We start from the raw sequence: 15,019 nt of genomic DNA, 5'->3' as shown, positions 1-15,019 counted from the left end.
CATAATCACATTTCAAATGAAAATAATTAAAGATTTGTCTAGATTTTTAAGAAAGCTGATTGGGATAAAGCTTTGGGGGTGGGGGAGATTTGTGCATTCCTATTGTTTGGAAGTTGGTGTTTGAAAGCAGTTTCAGAGTTTGTGTTATTGTTGCATTTAGGTTTTATCTTTGGAGCACCAAAATAACATGCAAAATGTCTAGGAGGACAAACCCTTTGTAAACATTTAAGTGGTGATTAACTGTTACATGAGAGTTAGGATTTGGGGCAGAAAGGAGGCAAAGTTGAACATAACAGGCTCTTAAAATGGACATGGTAAGCAAATGGCTTGAAAAAAATAGATTTTTTTGGTAACAATGCATGATTTTGTATGTAACAGTTTCATTATTATGGATAAAGAAAGACATTGATATACAGAGCTTAAAAATGGGTTAAGAACAGTCTGCAAATGAGTGGGCAACATGTGAGAGGAATAAAAACTACAATCAGAGGCTATCAATCTCACTGGAGTTGAAACAGATTAAATATGGCATTACCACCGTGACCAAAATGAGAGCTTCCAGAAAAAAAAGAGGGTCTTCAGGACGAGTCTGTACTACTGTGCAAGGGCTCACAGTTTGAGGACGTTCTGGACGATTTTCAAAGCCCTCCTAAGCCTGGCATTTTTTAAAAGTGCAAGAATTCCCACTACTGCCTGCTCTTGCAATGGAATTAAAAACGTGCTTTTGGTTTGTGATCTGCAATGGTTTAACAGCAAATTAGAAAGCAAAGAATGAAAAGTAGGAAGAAGACTCCTCTCTGTCCCTCAAAAGCCCACAAATGACTAATAAAGTTTACCTTCACATAAATGGGAAATTAGATATGCAAGCTTTGACCTTTAATCAGATTTATTTCCCAAATCTGAAAAAACACAACTATATGATATGATTCACATTCCGTAGCAAATTATTTGACTCAGAAAACACATTTCCCTCTGGTAATGGCTGTGTCCATGAGATTCAGGAGAACGGAGAGGGAAGCCTTCTGGATTCCCCAGTGGCTGGGTGGACAGGCTTCTGAAGGAGAAAGGAGCACTAACATCCCGAAGACACTTCCCTTCTCCTGGGGCCCTTGAGTTAACTAAGAGCATTGCCAAAGTTTTGGAAATGCTCGATCTTCCTCTCCCTGAAGCATACCCTTGTGATTCAGCTGAGTAAGTACAATTTTCTTGGGGGTTGTCATTCCTAACAACCCTTTAGCTCTCTAATTTGGAGAAAGGAATAGTGAGGCAGGCAGCATGACACGATGGAAAATACACAAGGGTTTGGAATCTGACGAAATTGGATTTGAATCCCAGTCCTGACACTTACTGCAACTTCTCCTAACCTCTCAGAGATTGTTTCCGCATCTGTTAAGTGGAGATTTTAACATTATCTTTTTTATTTTTTTTTAACCCTCACCAACTGTGGGGCCTCCAGCTTTCCTGAACCTCAGTTTACTCATCTGTAACATGGATGTAATCCTATCTGCTCTTTCCTCTTAGAGATGTGACAATTACATAAGCACATAGATGTAATAGTATTATAATGAGGGTGATCTTTGATGATAAATATTAGCAGGGATATGGTAGAACCTTTAAATATATATATTGTTATTGTTGCTACTACTACCTCAAATAATAATTACATATGAATTATTCTTATGAAGTTTGTACTATCTTCCTTCCATTGAATGGAATAAGTACTCACCTGACAAGAGTGGTGCATACAACTGATACTAAGAGTTTGGGGGGGCCTCATATTCCATCTATACCCTCATTTTGGTCATGGTGGTAATACCATATGTAATCTGTCAACTCTAGCGAGATTGATAGCCTCTGGTGTAGTTTCTGTTCCTCCCATGTGTTGCCCACTCATTTGAACACTGTTCTTCCTAACCTATTTCTAAGCTCTGTATATCAGTCAGTCTTTCTTTAGATATAATAATGAAACTGTTACTTATGAAATCATGCATATTCAAATATATTCAAATCTGGTCCAAGCCTATTGTTCAATTTCTTTAAGTGCATGTGGTCAGTTAACAAATACCAAAAATGAGAATTGAGCAAGGAGTTCTTAATAGATACCTATGGATCTATGGCCCCTTTGTCAGCATAATGTTTTTTTTTTTTTTATTGGAGTATAGTTGCTTTATAATGTTGTATTATCAACATAATGTTTTTAGTGTATACAATAAAATACAATTAAAAAGTCAGCCAATTATATTGAAAGATATCATCAAAATATTTTTTAAAAGCCAAATGAGTGGAATAATAATATATATGCTTCTTTATTAACATATTAAAGAACAAGATCTAGTGGCAGGTCTAATAATTACCATGATTTTGAAGCAGTGGTGAGTACCAATTATATTTTGAAATATTTGTAACAACTATAAGAAAATATTTTTGATGATAAAATAACTGTGATTTATATGGGTGAAAGAGTCCCAGGGGCTGCTAATACTTCTCTGATTTTTTTTTAAACTATATTTCAGTTAGAGCTTAGTGAAAATAGAGATTTTTTTTCTCCTATCAAGATTCATGGAACCCCTGATTTCCATTCATGGTCTCCTTGGAGGATCCACTGACCCCAGGTTAAGAACCTTGAGTTTGGCAAAAGAGGCTGTTAATTAAACTAAATGACTCCCAGATTAAAAATCTTTAGATGTCTCTCTTCAAAGTGGAACCTCATGGGAACCGTCGGTTTGAAAGCAAAGTACAAATCGTGAGTGGCCCTGTTGGCCTTTCTAGGGATTTACAGTGCTGCAGACTTAGAGCTTCTGGGGATGAGAAAAATATCAGTTGACAGTGAAATCACACTTGGCAAATTTTATGCAATATTGCTACTTTTTATCCTGAATTTTGGCAAAAAATGTGTCCCTTACGTGAGTAAGATCTGGTTCATCATTTTTCCAATCCAGAGACGACTTGACAATCTAATTCCACTTTGAGACAGTGTTTTCAGACTGGTTTATCTTTTTTCCTAATTATTTGATAACTGTTTCTTATGTTTGTGGGGGTTTCTCTTTGTGATTTATTTATTTTTCTACTGTTACTATAATCTTTAAGAAATCACAGTTCTTACAGAAACTACAGAGATCATTTTTTCTCCTTTCTTTGGTCTTTTTTTCATTAAAGAATTGAGGCCCTCTGTGTTACATCTTCAATACCTGAGGTAGTTGTTACTAGAAGGAATGTAGAATTATGTATTTAAATTAAAATTTCTCTGAAAAATCACCAAGACAAGGCCCAGTCTGGAAAAGAGAGGATTTGCATGTGGATTCTTTTGAGTTGAGTATTGGGCTTAGTCTCATAGAGGCAGTTTTGTTTAATAGAATTCCTGCAGAAAATCCAAATGCAGTGACTTGACCTCCTATTTACAGGGTAAACCCTAAGGATGTCTGGTCAAGGCAACAGGTTACTCTGTCTACCCTACTCCAGTGAGCACTGGTGAGGCTATATAACACTAGAGTGCCTGTCAATAAGAAGTTTCCAAGCCAACTGAAGGGTTGATTCATCTATGTGAAAAATAATTAGACACCATGCTACTATAACATACAAGGCTCCATTAAGGAGCAAAGATCATAATAGCTTTACTCACCACTGTGTGCCCAGAATGCCTTGCAAATAGCAGTTGATCAATACATGGTGAATAAGTGAATGAATGTTGCTATTAGAACTCAGGAAAAGGAGAAATCACTGTGGAGTTCTGGTAGACGGTGTGACTTGAGGTGTAAAGTTTGTGGATTAGCAGAGAGAAGAGAAAGGCATTCCAGCTGTAGAGAAAGAGAAGCATGTAGCAGTCAGATGACCAGAGTTAAGGGCTTCCCTTGGAAAACCTAGGCAGGTAAGTTTGATCAGATAATGTTAAAGGACAGTAAGGGAAGAGTCTAGACCTTAAGGATGTCAAAGACGTGATAAGACTAAGTTCAGGATGATACGTCTTGCAGCATAAGGCAGAGCATATTGAAGGGAAGAGAGACCAAGAGTGAACCATCAGGTTGCTGCACCAAATGAGGTGCTGAGAGTGCCACCTAGATTGTGGCAATGGGAATAAATGGAGAGGGTTTAATTCAGGAAATATTTAAAAGCAAAAAATGTTTTGGAATGGGCATGAGCTGTGGGCAGCCCTCATTTTCAACTTTAGAAAACTGAGCAAGTCCCCAAAGAAGTGAGGAAAAATATTGAAATAAAAAACTGGCAAATCACTGTTGCTAAGAAAGGCAAACAAATTACATTTTTCTTTGGAAAGAAATACTAAAGACACCAGAGAGAGAATGAGAACAGCAACAAATAACACATCTCTGGTTATTTACAGCTTAAAAAATGCTTTTGCATACCCAAGCATGTTTGAAACAATAGAAAGCAGAGCAAAAATAGAGAATCGTTATGAAACGTATTTTTATTATAGATAAGAAAGTCAGTGTACATTTTTTTCATACGGCAAAAAACATCAGTATCAAGTAGTTTTATCCTAAGTGTTGTCTCAATAGCAAGAACTAGAAGTTAAAATCAAAACAGAATTCTCATTTTGGGTCCTATTTTTCTATCTGTTGCCCACTAAAGGTATAGCTTCATTTGTAAAATAAACGTCCTTAAAAAATTATGCAGAGCTGTAGTGTTATTTTAAATTTCCTAGGAGAAAAGTTTATCTCAAACTATGGTTGGAAGAGATGTTTTAAGTTAAAAAAATAATTTGTACTGTGATATATGCTACTCCCAAATCATCTACTTTGAGAGTTCAGATTTTCACATATGGATTTATGGATTTTTTAATATATATATTTCTCTCTCTTCCCTCTTCACCCCCCCACTCTCTTTCTATCTATAGATACATACACACATACATACATACACACATGCACATATATTCTCTCTCTCTATATAAACACACACATTCATACATGCACATATATTCATCACATATATATCTTAATATGAAATGTCTAAAGAAAAGTACTGAGTGATGTTCTACATTGCAGGACAAAGAATCCTGCAGAATTCCTGAAACGGTCAGGGGCCCTCCACAGTGGTGCTTCTGGAGCTGGCTTGTACCAGCCCATGAGAACAAATTGTTAGCATCTCTTCCCAATTCCACATTCAGTGGCATCATGTTGGTAGCTTAAAATTGGCCATGATGGAATTATTTATATCACAGAAATCAATAAATCCTACAAATCAAAACACACCTTTACTCCCTACCCCAGCCAGTTATTAAACATTTATCGGGACACTGCTGTCCTTGGAACACACTTTCAGAACTACTGATATAGAGAATGCAGTATGCTGAGAAAATGTATACAGAAATAAAAATGATGAGAGAGAAGATGACAGCTTTGAAGGACAAGAATAAAAAGCGATCTAAAAATAAAAGGGGATTCTTAAGATAAAACCTGAACAAATGGAATAGAAGCATTTAAAAAGAAAAATATCCATCAGATAAACCCAAATTGAGGGACATTATATAAAATAAATAACTAAACCATATTCTTCAAGTGTCGAGGTCATGAAATACAAGGAACTACTGAGGACTGGCACAGATTTGAGGAGACTAAGGAGAAATGACAACTGAATGCAATATGGAACCCTACATTGGATCCTAGAGCAAAAATAAAAGGACATGAGTGGGAAACTTGATGAAATTTGTATAAAGACTTTAGTTTAATTAATAGAAAAAAAACAAAAGAGGCCTTCCCTGGTGGTGCAGTGGTTAAGAATCCGCCTGCCAGGATACAAAATTAATGCACAGAAATCTCTTGCATTCCTATACACTAACGATGAAAAATCTGAAAGAGAAATTATGGAAACACTCCCATTTACCATTGCAACAAAAAGAATAAAATACCTAGGAATAAACCTACCTAGGGAGACAAAAGACCTGTATGCAGAAAACTATAAGACACTGATGGAAGAAATTAAAGATGATACCAACAGATGGAGAGATATACCATGTTCTTGGATTGGAAGAATCAACATTGTGAAAATGAGTATACTACCCAAAGCAATCTACAGATTCATTGCAATCCCTATCAAATTACCAATGGCATTTTTTACGGAGCTAGAACAAATCATCTTAAAATTTGTATGGAGACACAAAAGACCCCGAATAGGCAAAGCAGTCTTGAGGCAAAAAAATGGAGCTGGAGGAATCAGACTCCCTGACTTCAGACTATACTACAAAGCTACAGTAATCAAGACAATATGGTACTGGCACAAAAACAGAAACATAGATCAATGGAACGAGATAGAAAGCCCAGAGATTAACCCACGCACCTATGGTCAACTAATCTATGACAAAGGAGGCAAAGATATACAATGGAGAAAAGACAGTCTCTTCAATAAGTGGTGCTGGGAAAACTGGACAGCTACATGTAAAAGAATGAAATTAGAATACTCCCTAACACCATACACAAAAATAAACTCAAAATGGAGTAGAGACCTAAATATAAGACTGGACACTATAAAACTCTTAGAGGAAAACATAGGAAGAACACTCTTTGACATAAATCACAGCAAGATCTTTTTTGATCCACCTCCTAGAGTAATGGAAATAAAAACAAAAATAAACAAGTGGGACCTAATGAAACTTCAAAGCTTTTGCACAGCAAAGGAAACCATAAACAAGACCAAAAGACAACCCTCAGAATGGGAGAAAATATTTGCAAACGAATCAACGGACAAAGGATTAATCTCCAAAATATATAAACAGCTCATTCAGCTCAATATCAAAGAAACAAACACCCCAATCCAAAAATGGTCAGAAGACCTAAATAGACATTTCTCCAAAGAAGACATACAGACGGCCACGAAGCACATGAAAAGATGCGCAACATCACTAATTATTAGAGAAATGCAAATCAAAACTACAATGAGGTATCACCTCACTCCTGTTAGAATGGGCATCATCAGAAAATCTACAAACAACAAATGCTGGAGAGGGTGTGGTGAAAAGGGAACCCTCTTGCACTGTTGGTGGGAATGTAAATTGATACAGCCACTATGGAGAACAATATGGAGGTTCCTTAAAAAACTAAAAATAGAATTACCATATGACCCAGCAATCCCACTACTGGGCATATACCCAGAGAAAACCGTAATTCAAAAAGACACATGCACCCGAATGTTCATTGCAGCACTATTTACAATAGCCAGGTCATGGAAGGAACCTAAATGCCCATCAACAGACGAATGGATAAAGAAGATGTGGTACATATATACAATGGAATATTACTCAGCCATAAAAAGGAACGAAATTGAGTCATTTGTTGAGACGTGGATGGATCTAGAGACTGTCATACAGAGTGAAGTAAGTCAGAAAGAGAAAAACAAATATCGTATATTAATGCATGTATGCGGAACCTAGAAAAATGGTACAGATGAGCCAGTTTGCAGGGCAGAAGTTGAGACACAGATGTAGAGAATGGACATATGGACACCAAGGGGGGAAAACTGCGGCGGGGTGGGGATGGTGGTGTGCTGAATTGGGCGATTGGGATTGACATGTATACACTGATGTGTATAAAACTGATGCCTAATAAGAACCTGCAGTATAAAAAAACAAACAAAACAACTAATACTAAACTTTCATTGGGTTATTTGTATGGAAATATGTTAATATAAATGTTTCAGACATTACATGAAATTTCTAAAAATCTTGTATTTGTATGGAAATATGTATGGAAATATGTTAATATAAATGTTTCAGACATTACATGAAATTTCTAAAAATCTTATATTTGTACTTGTATGGAAATATGTATGGAAATATGTTAATATAAATGTTTCAGACATTACATGAAATTTCTAAAAATCTTATATGTTCTGGTATAATGTTATAAGTAATAATCCTAGTTATTACTTTAAAATGTATATCTCAGAAATAACTAATTTTCTTGTCAACTGCATTATTATGAACTGTCATCAAATCTTTAACCGTGGTCATTTTTAAGTCTTTTGTCATTTACAGACAGTTCTGGGTGTACTCTGATGATTTTGCAAATATGTTCCTATAAAAGGGTTTCATCTTCAAGAAATACATGGAAAAGACTCTGACAAGTACAGGTTTCTGGTAACGGACTGTACTGCTGAACTGAATGAATAAGCATTTTCAGAACTCTAATGAAAAACTGATGAACTCATAAAAGTGCTAACAAAAGATCAAGATGAAAAAAAAAATTAATTACATGGGACTGAGTGAACTGATGAGGATGAGTATAATTTTTGTGACTTTCTGTCTGAATTTAAAAAAAAAAAAAAAATTCCACAAGGACTCAGAGGCAAAGAATATACAAATCAATTTTCACTGCAAAGTAAAGGAGCTGTTACAGTGGAGGATTACTGGACTGAATGTCAATATTATGACATAGTATGAGTGTGTTTCATGTTTCGTAATTGCAATCATTGTTGCTTTTGTTGTGGTCATCCATGTACAATGCTTGGTGTCAGTCGATTTATCTCTTGTAAAAATAAAATACAGTGTGCGTGTGTGGAAAAAAAAAAAAAAAAAAAAGAATCCGCCTGCCAGTTCAGGGGACACGGGTTCGAGCTCTGGTCCAGGAAGATCCCACATGCTGTGGAGCAACTAAGCCCGCGAGCCACAACTACTGAGCCCGTGTGCCACAACTACTGAAGCCCACGCACCTAGAGCCTGTGCTCTGCAACAAGAGAAGCCACCACAATGAGAAGCCCACGCACCGCGACGACGAGTAGCCCCCGCTCGCCACAACTAGAGGAAGCCTACGCGCAGCAATGAAGACCCAACGCAGCCAAAAGTAAATAAATAAATACATTTATTTAAAAAAAAAGGAAGGAAGAGAAAAACACCTTCCGTGGCTGAGAAGAATCTAAGTTTTAATGTTCAAAAGGTTTACTATGTTCCAGGAAAAGTTAATTGAAAGAACACAGTTAAGTTTGGAAGATGTTTTTAATTTCTCAGAGAAAAGGAAGTTCATGCCAGCATCTTGGCAGAAAAAAATACGTTACCAACAAAGGAAGAGAAAAATCAGGCTGGCTTTAGACTTCTCTTTAACTTGAAATAGTAAAGATTATGTAGCAACATTTGTAGGGTTTTAAGGATAGAGTAAGGGACATGATTCAAGAACCATACACCAAGAGAATTTGTTGTTCATCCTCCAAGACAATAGAAAGTCATCTTCAGAAAGTAATGATTGAAAATCTAATACTTGCACATCTTTCCAGATAAAGAGTTTTTAAAACTATATTTCCAGTCATCATAGGGTGCATCAAAATCAAAATTAAAGAATAAGGAAATTGTGGAACAAATGAACCATCAATGAATGATAAAACTAGAGTTAGGACTACATAATCATTATAAATATGATTACAATGTTGAGTTCAAACACCAAAAATCAACATTAAAAGGAAAGTTAAATGATTAACAAAAATCACAATTAATAGGTATTTACATATAGGTGAGTGGAAGTAGAAGAATGTCAAGTTCAAGGGAGAATTAAAGTGTATCAGATCTCTTACCTAACACAGGGGGAGCCAAAGTTACTGTTTCATCATGACTTTGATAATTAGAGAAATGCATGTTAAAGCATGTTTTTAAAAAACATACAAATATCCACTAGTTAGAATACACAAGAGAATATGCATATATCTTTGAAATGCATTCAGATTATAGAAATAACACTTTTTATAGCAAAAGGCAGAAAAGATGAGTACAGTGCAGTAACATAAAAAATAAAAAAATCTAAAACATAAAGCAAGATGATAAAAATAAGACCATACACTCAGTTTTGACAAGAAATATTAGTCTTTTAAACTTCCCTCTTAAAAAGGCAAAGAGATTGACATTTTTAAAAATAGAAGTTAACTATGTGCTGCATGTAAAAGATAAACCTAAAATACAGCAACACAAAGGTTAAAAATGTGGGTATACATAAAGTTATTACACAAAACCACAAAAGAAACCAAAGGTGACTGTATAAATAACAGATTAAAAAGAATTTAAGGCAAAGAAATATCAACCAGGATAAAAAATATAATTTTATGTGAACAAATGCTACAATCTATAATGAAACATACTACTTATTAATCTTTATGTGTAAAATAACAAAAATAAATTAATAGAAGCTTTATCATAATAGGCAACTAATATATCACTTATCTTTGACATATCGAGAATTTATACATATATGTGCATATACACCTAGAAATGTTCTCTGAAAGAAACTCTCTTGTTTTAAACATTCATGGATGATTTACTGAAATTGATTATATAAACTAGTCCACCAAGAAATCTCAATCAATTTCAAAAAGTAGAAATAATTCAGTCCACATTTCTTGACCACAGTGTAAAAAACTAGAATTAAAAACATAAGCTTAATTAAGAAACTTCAACAATTTGAAACCAAAAATCCTCTTCTAAATAATTATTAGGTCAAAGAGGTAATCAAATATACAACAGTTTGTTTAGAAAACGAGAACAATATTTATCAAATCTTATAAGCTTTGCCAAAGTTGTTCTTTAGAAGTAATTTCATAGCTCTATTTTTTATTTTAAAAGGAAAGAAATCAATTAAATCATATAAATGAAAAGTTTAAAAAGATACATGTACATCATGCCCAAGTCCAAAAGTAACCATTTAGAAAATAAAATGAGAAATCATAATCAGAAAGGATACTATTCACAATGGCAATGAAAAAGACACCACAGACTATCCATATGAATAAAACAAAATTTTGAGACATTTAAGAACATTTGAAAGAAAAATTTTAGAAGTATACTATGTTCCTGATAGGGAGACTAAATATTGTAAAAATATGGATTCGTTCCCAACTTATTTTACCTTTAATTATTGACATACTGGTAAATATCTAACAGCTGGTTCTTCAAAAACATGTATGCATATAAATGTATATATGTTTACTGTAAATTTGTACATCTTACTATTTTCTTAAATAAATTTATTTATTTTATTTTATTTATTTTTGGCTGAGTTGGGTCTTTGTTGTGGTGCGCAGGCTTATTGCAGTGGCTTCTCTTGTTGCAGAGCACGGACTCTAGGTGCGCAGGCTTCAGTAGTTGTAGCATGTGGGCTCAGTAGTTGTGGCTTGTGGGGTCTAGAGCGCAGGCTCAGTAGTTGTGGCTCACGGGCTTAGTTGCTCTGCAGCATGTGGGATCTTCCCGGACTAGGGCTTGAACCCGTGTCCCCTGCACTGGCAGGCGGATTCTTAACCACTGCGTGACCAGGGAAGCCCACATCTTACTATTTTACATTAACTATTTTACATATATAAAAGATGTACAGCACACAACTTACAAATAATAACATACACAATACTGTTTATTGCTAATTTCATATAGTCAGTTCATTCTCACAAAATGCTTTCTTTTCATTCATTGACTTTTGCCTAACTCATAAATATAGCTAGTACTTTTGTCTTCTCCTATGTGCACACAAAGGAAAAATAAAATTGGTCACTCTGATGTATTTCTTTTTTTTAACCAAAAAATAAAAATAAAGTTCAAAAGCTTGAGGAAGGGGTATAATTCCAATATGAATATTTTTATTTATATTAATGGGTAAGACAAAAGTAAAACCAAAAAGATTTATGTCCAGATTTCACTCATCCATCAATGATGTGACAGTTTTCAAGTACGGAAAAGATATTTCCTCAACTTTTTTGTGCTATTCATAATGTTGCAGCTACAGACATGACATAATTTTTTTCAATATTTTTTATTGAAGTATAGTTGATTTACAATGTTGTGTTAATTTCTGCTGTACAGCAAAGTGATTCAGTTATACATATATATACATTCTTTGTTAATATTCTTTTCTATTATGGTTTATCATAGGATATTGAATATAGTTCTCTGTGCTATACGGTAGGACCTTGTTGCTTATCCATTCTATACATAAAAGCTTACATCTGCTAACCCCAACCTCCCACTCCATCCCTCCCCCGACCCCCTGCCCCCTTGGCAACCACAAGTCTGTTCTCTATGTCCGTGATTCGTTTCTGTTTCATAGATAGTTTCATTTGTGTCATATTTTAGATTCCACATATAAGTGATATCATATGGTATTTGTCTTTCTCTTTCTGACTTACTTCACTTAGTGTGATAATCTCTAGTTGCATCCATGTTGCTGCAAATGGCTTTATTTCATTCTCTTTTATGGCTGAGTAGTATTCCATTGTATTATGTATCTTCTTTAACCATTCATCTGTCAATGGACGTTTAGGTTGTTTCCATGTCTTGGCTATTGTGAATAGTGCTGCTATGAACATAGGGGTGCATGTATCTTTTTGAATTATAGTTTTCTCTGAATATATGCCCAGGAATGGGATTGTTGGATCATATGGTAATTCTGTTTTTAGTTTTCTGAGGAACCTCCATAATGTTTTCCACAGTGGCTGCACCAACTTACACTCTCACCAGCAGTGTAGGAAGGTTCCCTTTTTTCCACACCCTCTCCAGCATTTGTTATTGGTAGACTTTTTAATGATGGCCATTCTGACTGGTGTGAGGTGGTACCTCATTGTAGTTTTGATTTGCATTTCTGTAATAATTAGCGATGTTGAGCATCTTTTCATGTGCCTATTGGCCGTCTGTATTTCTTCTTTGGAGAAATGTCTATTTAGGTCTTCTGCCCGTTTTGGGATTGGGTTGTTTGTTTTTTTGTTGTTGACTTGTATGAGCTGTTTGTATATTTTGGAAACTAAGCCCTTGTCAGTCACATCGTTTGCAAATATTTTCTCCCATTCTGTAGGTTGCAGACATGACACACGTTTAATCTGCTATCTTGTCTTCTCCAGTCTAAACAATCAACAAAAAAATAAATCAAACCCTAATTTGTATCGTATGGCATTTTTCATGGTACAGAACACTCCCATTTTGGCTGGTTCTAAGCTACCAATGAGAGGTCACTGAACATGGAGTTGGGAAGAGATGCACAGTGCCGTAGTATTTTAACCATACAGATACAGTGGACATAACCTCTAGAACATAGATAATAGTAACATGTACAAAAACATTAGAAGGTGATGAGTTTTTAGTATGTACTACCTATATAAAAATTTTAGATATATAAAGAGGTATCACACATCACTTGAGAAAAGTTTTATTCAATAAATGATGCTGGAATAATTGGTTAGTTATTTAACAACTCTTTTTTTTTAATTACTGAAGTATAGTTAATTTATAATGTGTTAGTTTCGGTGTACAGCAAAGTGATTCAGTTATACATACAAGTATACATATATATATTCTCTTTCAGATTCTTTTCCATTATAGGTTATCACAAGATATTGAATAGGGTTCCCTGTGCTATACAGTAGGTCCTTGTTGTTCATCTGTTTTATATATAGTAGTGTGTATATGTTAATCCCAAACTCGTAATTTATCTCTCCCCCTCCCCTGCCCTGCCCCGCTATCCCCAAGAGTTTAACAACTCTTGATGTGAAAAAAACATATTCTTAGCTCATGGACTGCACAAAAACAGGCTTTGGGCTGCACAAGTCATAGTTTGATGAACCTGTTAGATCACTGCTTCATTTATCTACCAGAATTAATTCTAGGTTGATTATAAATTTAAATAAAAACAAATCATACAAGAAAAAAAAATAAATGTATATCAAATGCCTGGAAGGAGGAAAACACTATTTTTTAAAAGACTCACGAGAAATTTCAAAGGAAATGTTTGATAGATTTGACTGACTAGAATATGGAAAGTCAATTAATGAGATAAAGCAAATATGTTACCACCTTTTTTTAGTCTTGCATATTTCCAGAAAATGGTTAGAGAGAAAAGATAAGGAAAATTACCACTTATAATTTTCTCTGTTTAAGCTTCTCTAAATGCCTCACTGTTATTTTTTGAAGGATCTCAAAAAAGCTACATTCTCAAAAATGGTTCATTCTTTCACAGTAGTTTGAAAGCTGTTTTGAATCTCTCGCAATATGAGCATATACTCTTCCTGATTAGTCTTTCCTTGGTGAAAATAAAGAATAATTGAATGACGTAAATTTTTGATAAAATTGAATATTCTGTCAACTCTTAGTGATGTCTTATATTCTTCTTTCCCTTCTTCTCCAAAGAAGTGCTGGCTTGTCAACCGTCCATAGATCAAAAAAACCGCAAGCATCAGGTTTCCTGGAGGTGATGGGGGTCCCAACAGGTAACCAGAGCATGGCAACAGCGAACCTGGCTCTGCAGTGCTCAGGGTCTAAGGAGGCAGGATATTGGGGTTCTGTTGTAGAGAAGTCCAAACACTGGTCTGGGATTGATGGGTCAGGCTCCAAAGCCCAGGAACGAGAACCAGAAAGAGATAGGCAGAGCCTAACTCAAGCTACTGGGCAAACTGCTACAAGAGTGACCCCCAAATACCGGCCAAGGCAAGGCTAAGGAGGGAGAGGATAGGCACTAGCTTGGGGACTGGAAAGCAGTCCTGTTATCAGAATAGGGGTACCAAGGTGGTGGGGTGTTAGTAAAAGGATCACTGCCTTTGGGGAATACTAGCGCAAGTGAGAGCCCAGAGGAGCCTAACTATTTTCAGTGTAATACAAATAACACAAGCATTACCTCGGCAGGAGTCGCATCGTCCTGTTGGTGATAGTTGTGTTAGATAGATTGAGATACAGGACTCCAGGACAGCTCTCAGAGATGTATCTCATTGATTCATCCTGCATGAAAACACAGGGAAGAATCTTATCAAAGTCTAACAGGCTTTGCTATTTCCCCATTATCTCTCTATTATCTCACTCCCTGCTCCAAAAAAGTATATGCAAGTCTTGGTCTCTTCATAGTCTTTGTTATTATTTATAAATCAAATTAAGTAGAAGGTGATGGCTTTGCTTGCTTGAAGGTTCATTACTCCCTCCCGTTCCCTTTCTTTGGAAATAAAGTCCCATTCCATCACAATGACACTTGATTAAAATCTGAACCCTTGCCAGTTCAACCCTTTGAGCTCGTGTCAAAGTGTCAAACACTCTTGACTCGTTAGATACATGAAAATGATTAAAAATGGA

General features: G+C 35.4%; 2 protein-coding genes across 8 annotated transcripts in view; one reads left to right on the top strand and one right to left on the bottom strand.

The window, feature by feature from the left end:
• Positions 1 to 15,019, bottom strand: part of FBXL13 (F-box and leucine rich repeat protein 13) — a 192,116-nt gene that overhangs the window by 83,886 nt on the left and 93,211 nt on the right. The window contains exon 11 of the mRNA XM_082399421.1: positions 14,574 to 14,674. Within this exon, the coding sequence (XP_082255547.1) occupies positions 14,574 to 14,674 (101 nt within the window). The remainder of the gene's footprint in view (positions 1 to 14,573; positions 14,675 to 15,019) is intronic.
• Positions 1 to 15,019, top strand: part of LRRC17 (leucine rich repeat containing 17) — a 170,871-nt gene that overhangs the window by 67,415 nt on the left and 88,437 nt on the right. The window contains exon 1 of one of the 7 annotated variants that reach the window (XM_082399398.1): positions 14,090 to 14,169. The exons of the other annotated variants lie outside the window; for them this stretch is intronic. The gene's annotated coding sequence lies outside the window, so the exon portion shown is untranslated. Of the gene's footprint in view, positions 1 to 14,089; positions 14,170 to 15,019 lie in introns of those variants that run through there. 7 annotated transcript variants of the gene reach the window in all.

The sequence above is a fragment of the Balaenoptera borealis genome (assembly GCF_965194805.1).
Source record: "Balaenoptera borealis genome assembly, chromosome: 7".
Taxonomy (NCBI): Eukaryota; Metazoa; Chordata; class Mammalia; order Artiodactyla; family Balaenopteridae; genus Balaenoptera; species Balaenoptera borealis.
Note: the sequence above shows the minus strand (reverse complement) of the source record. Positions and strands in the feature narration are given on the sequence as shown.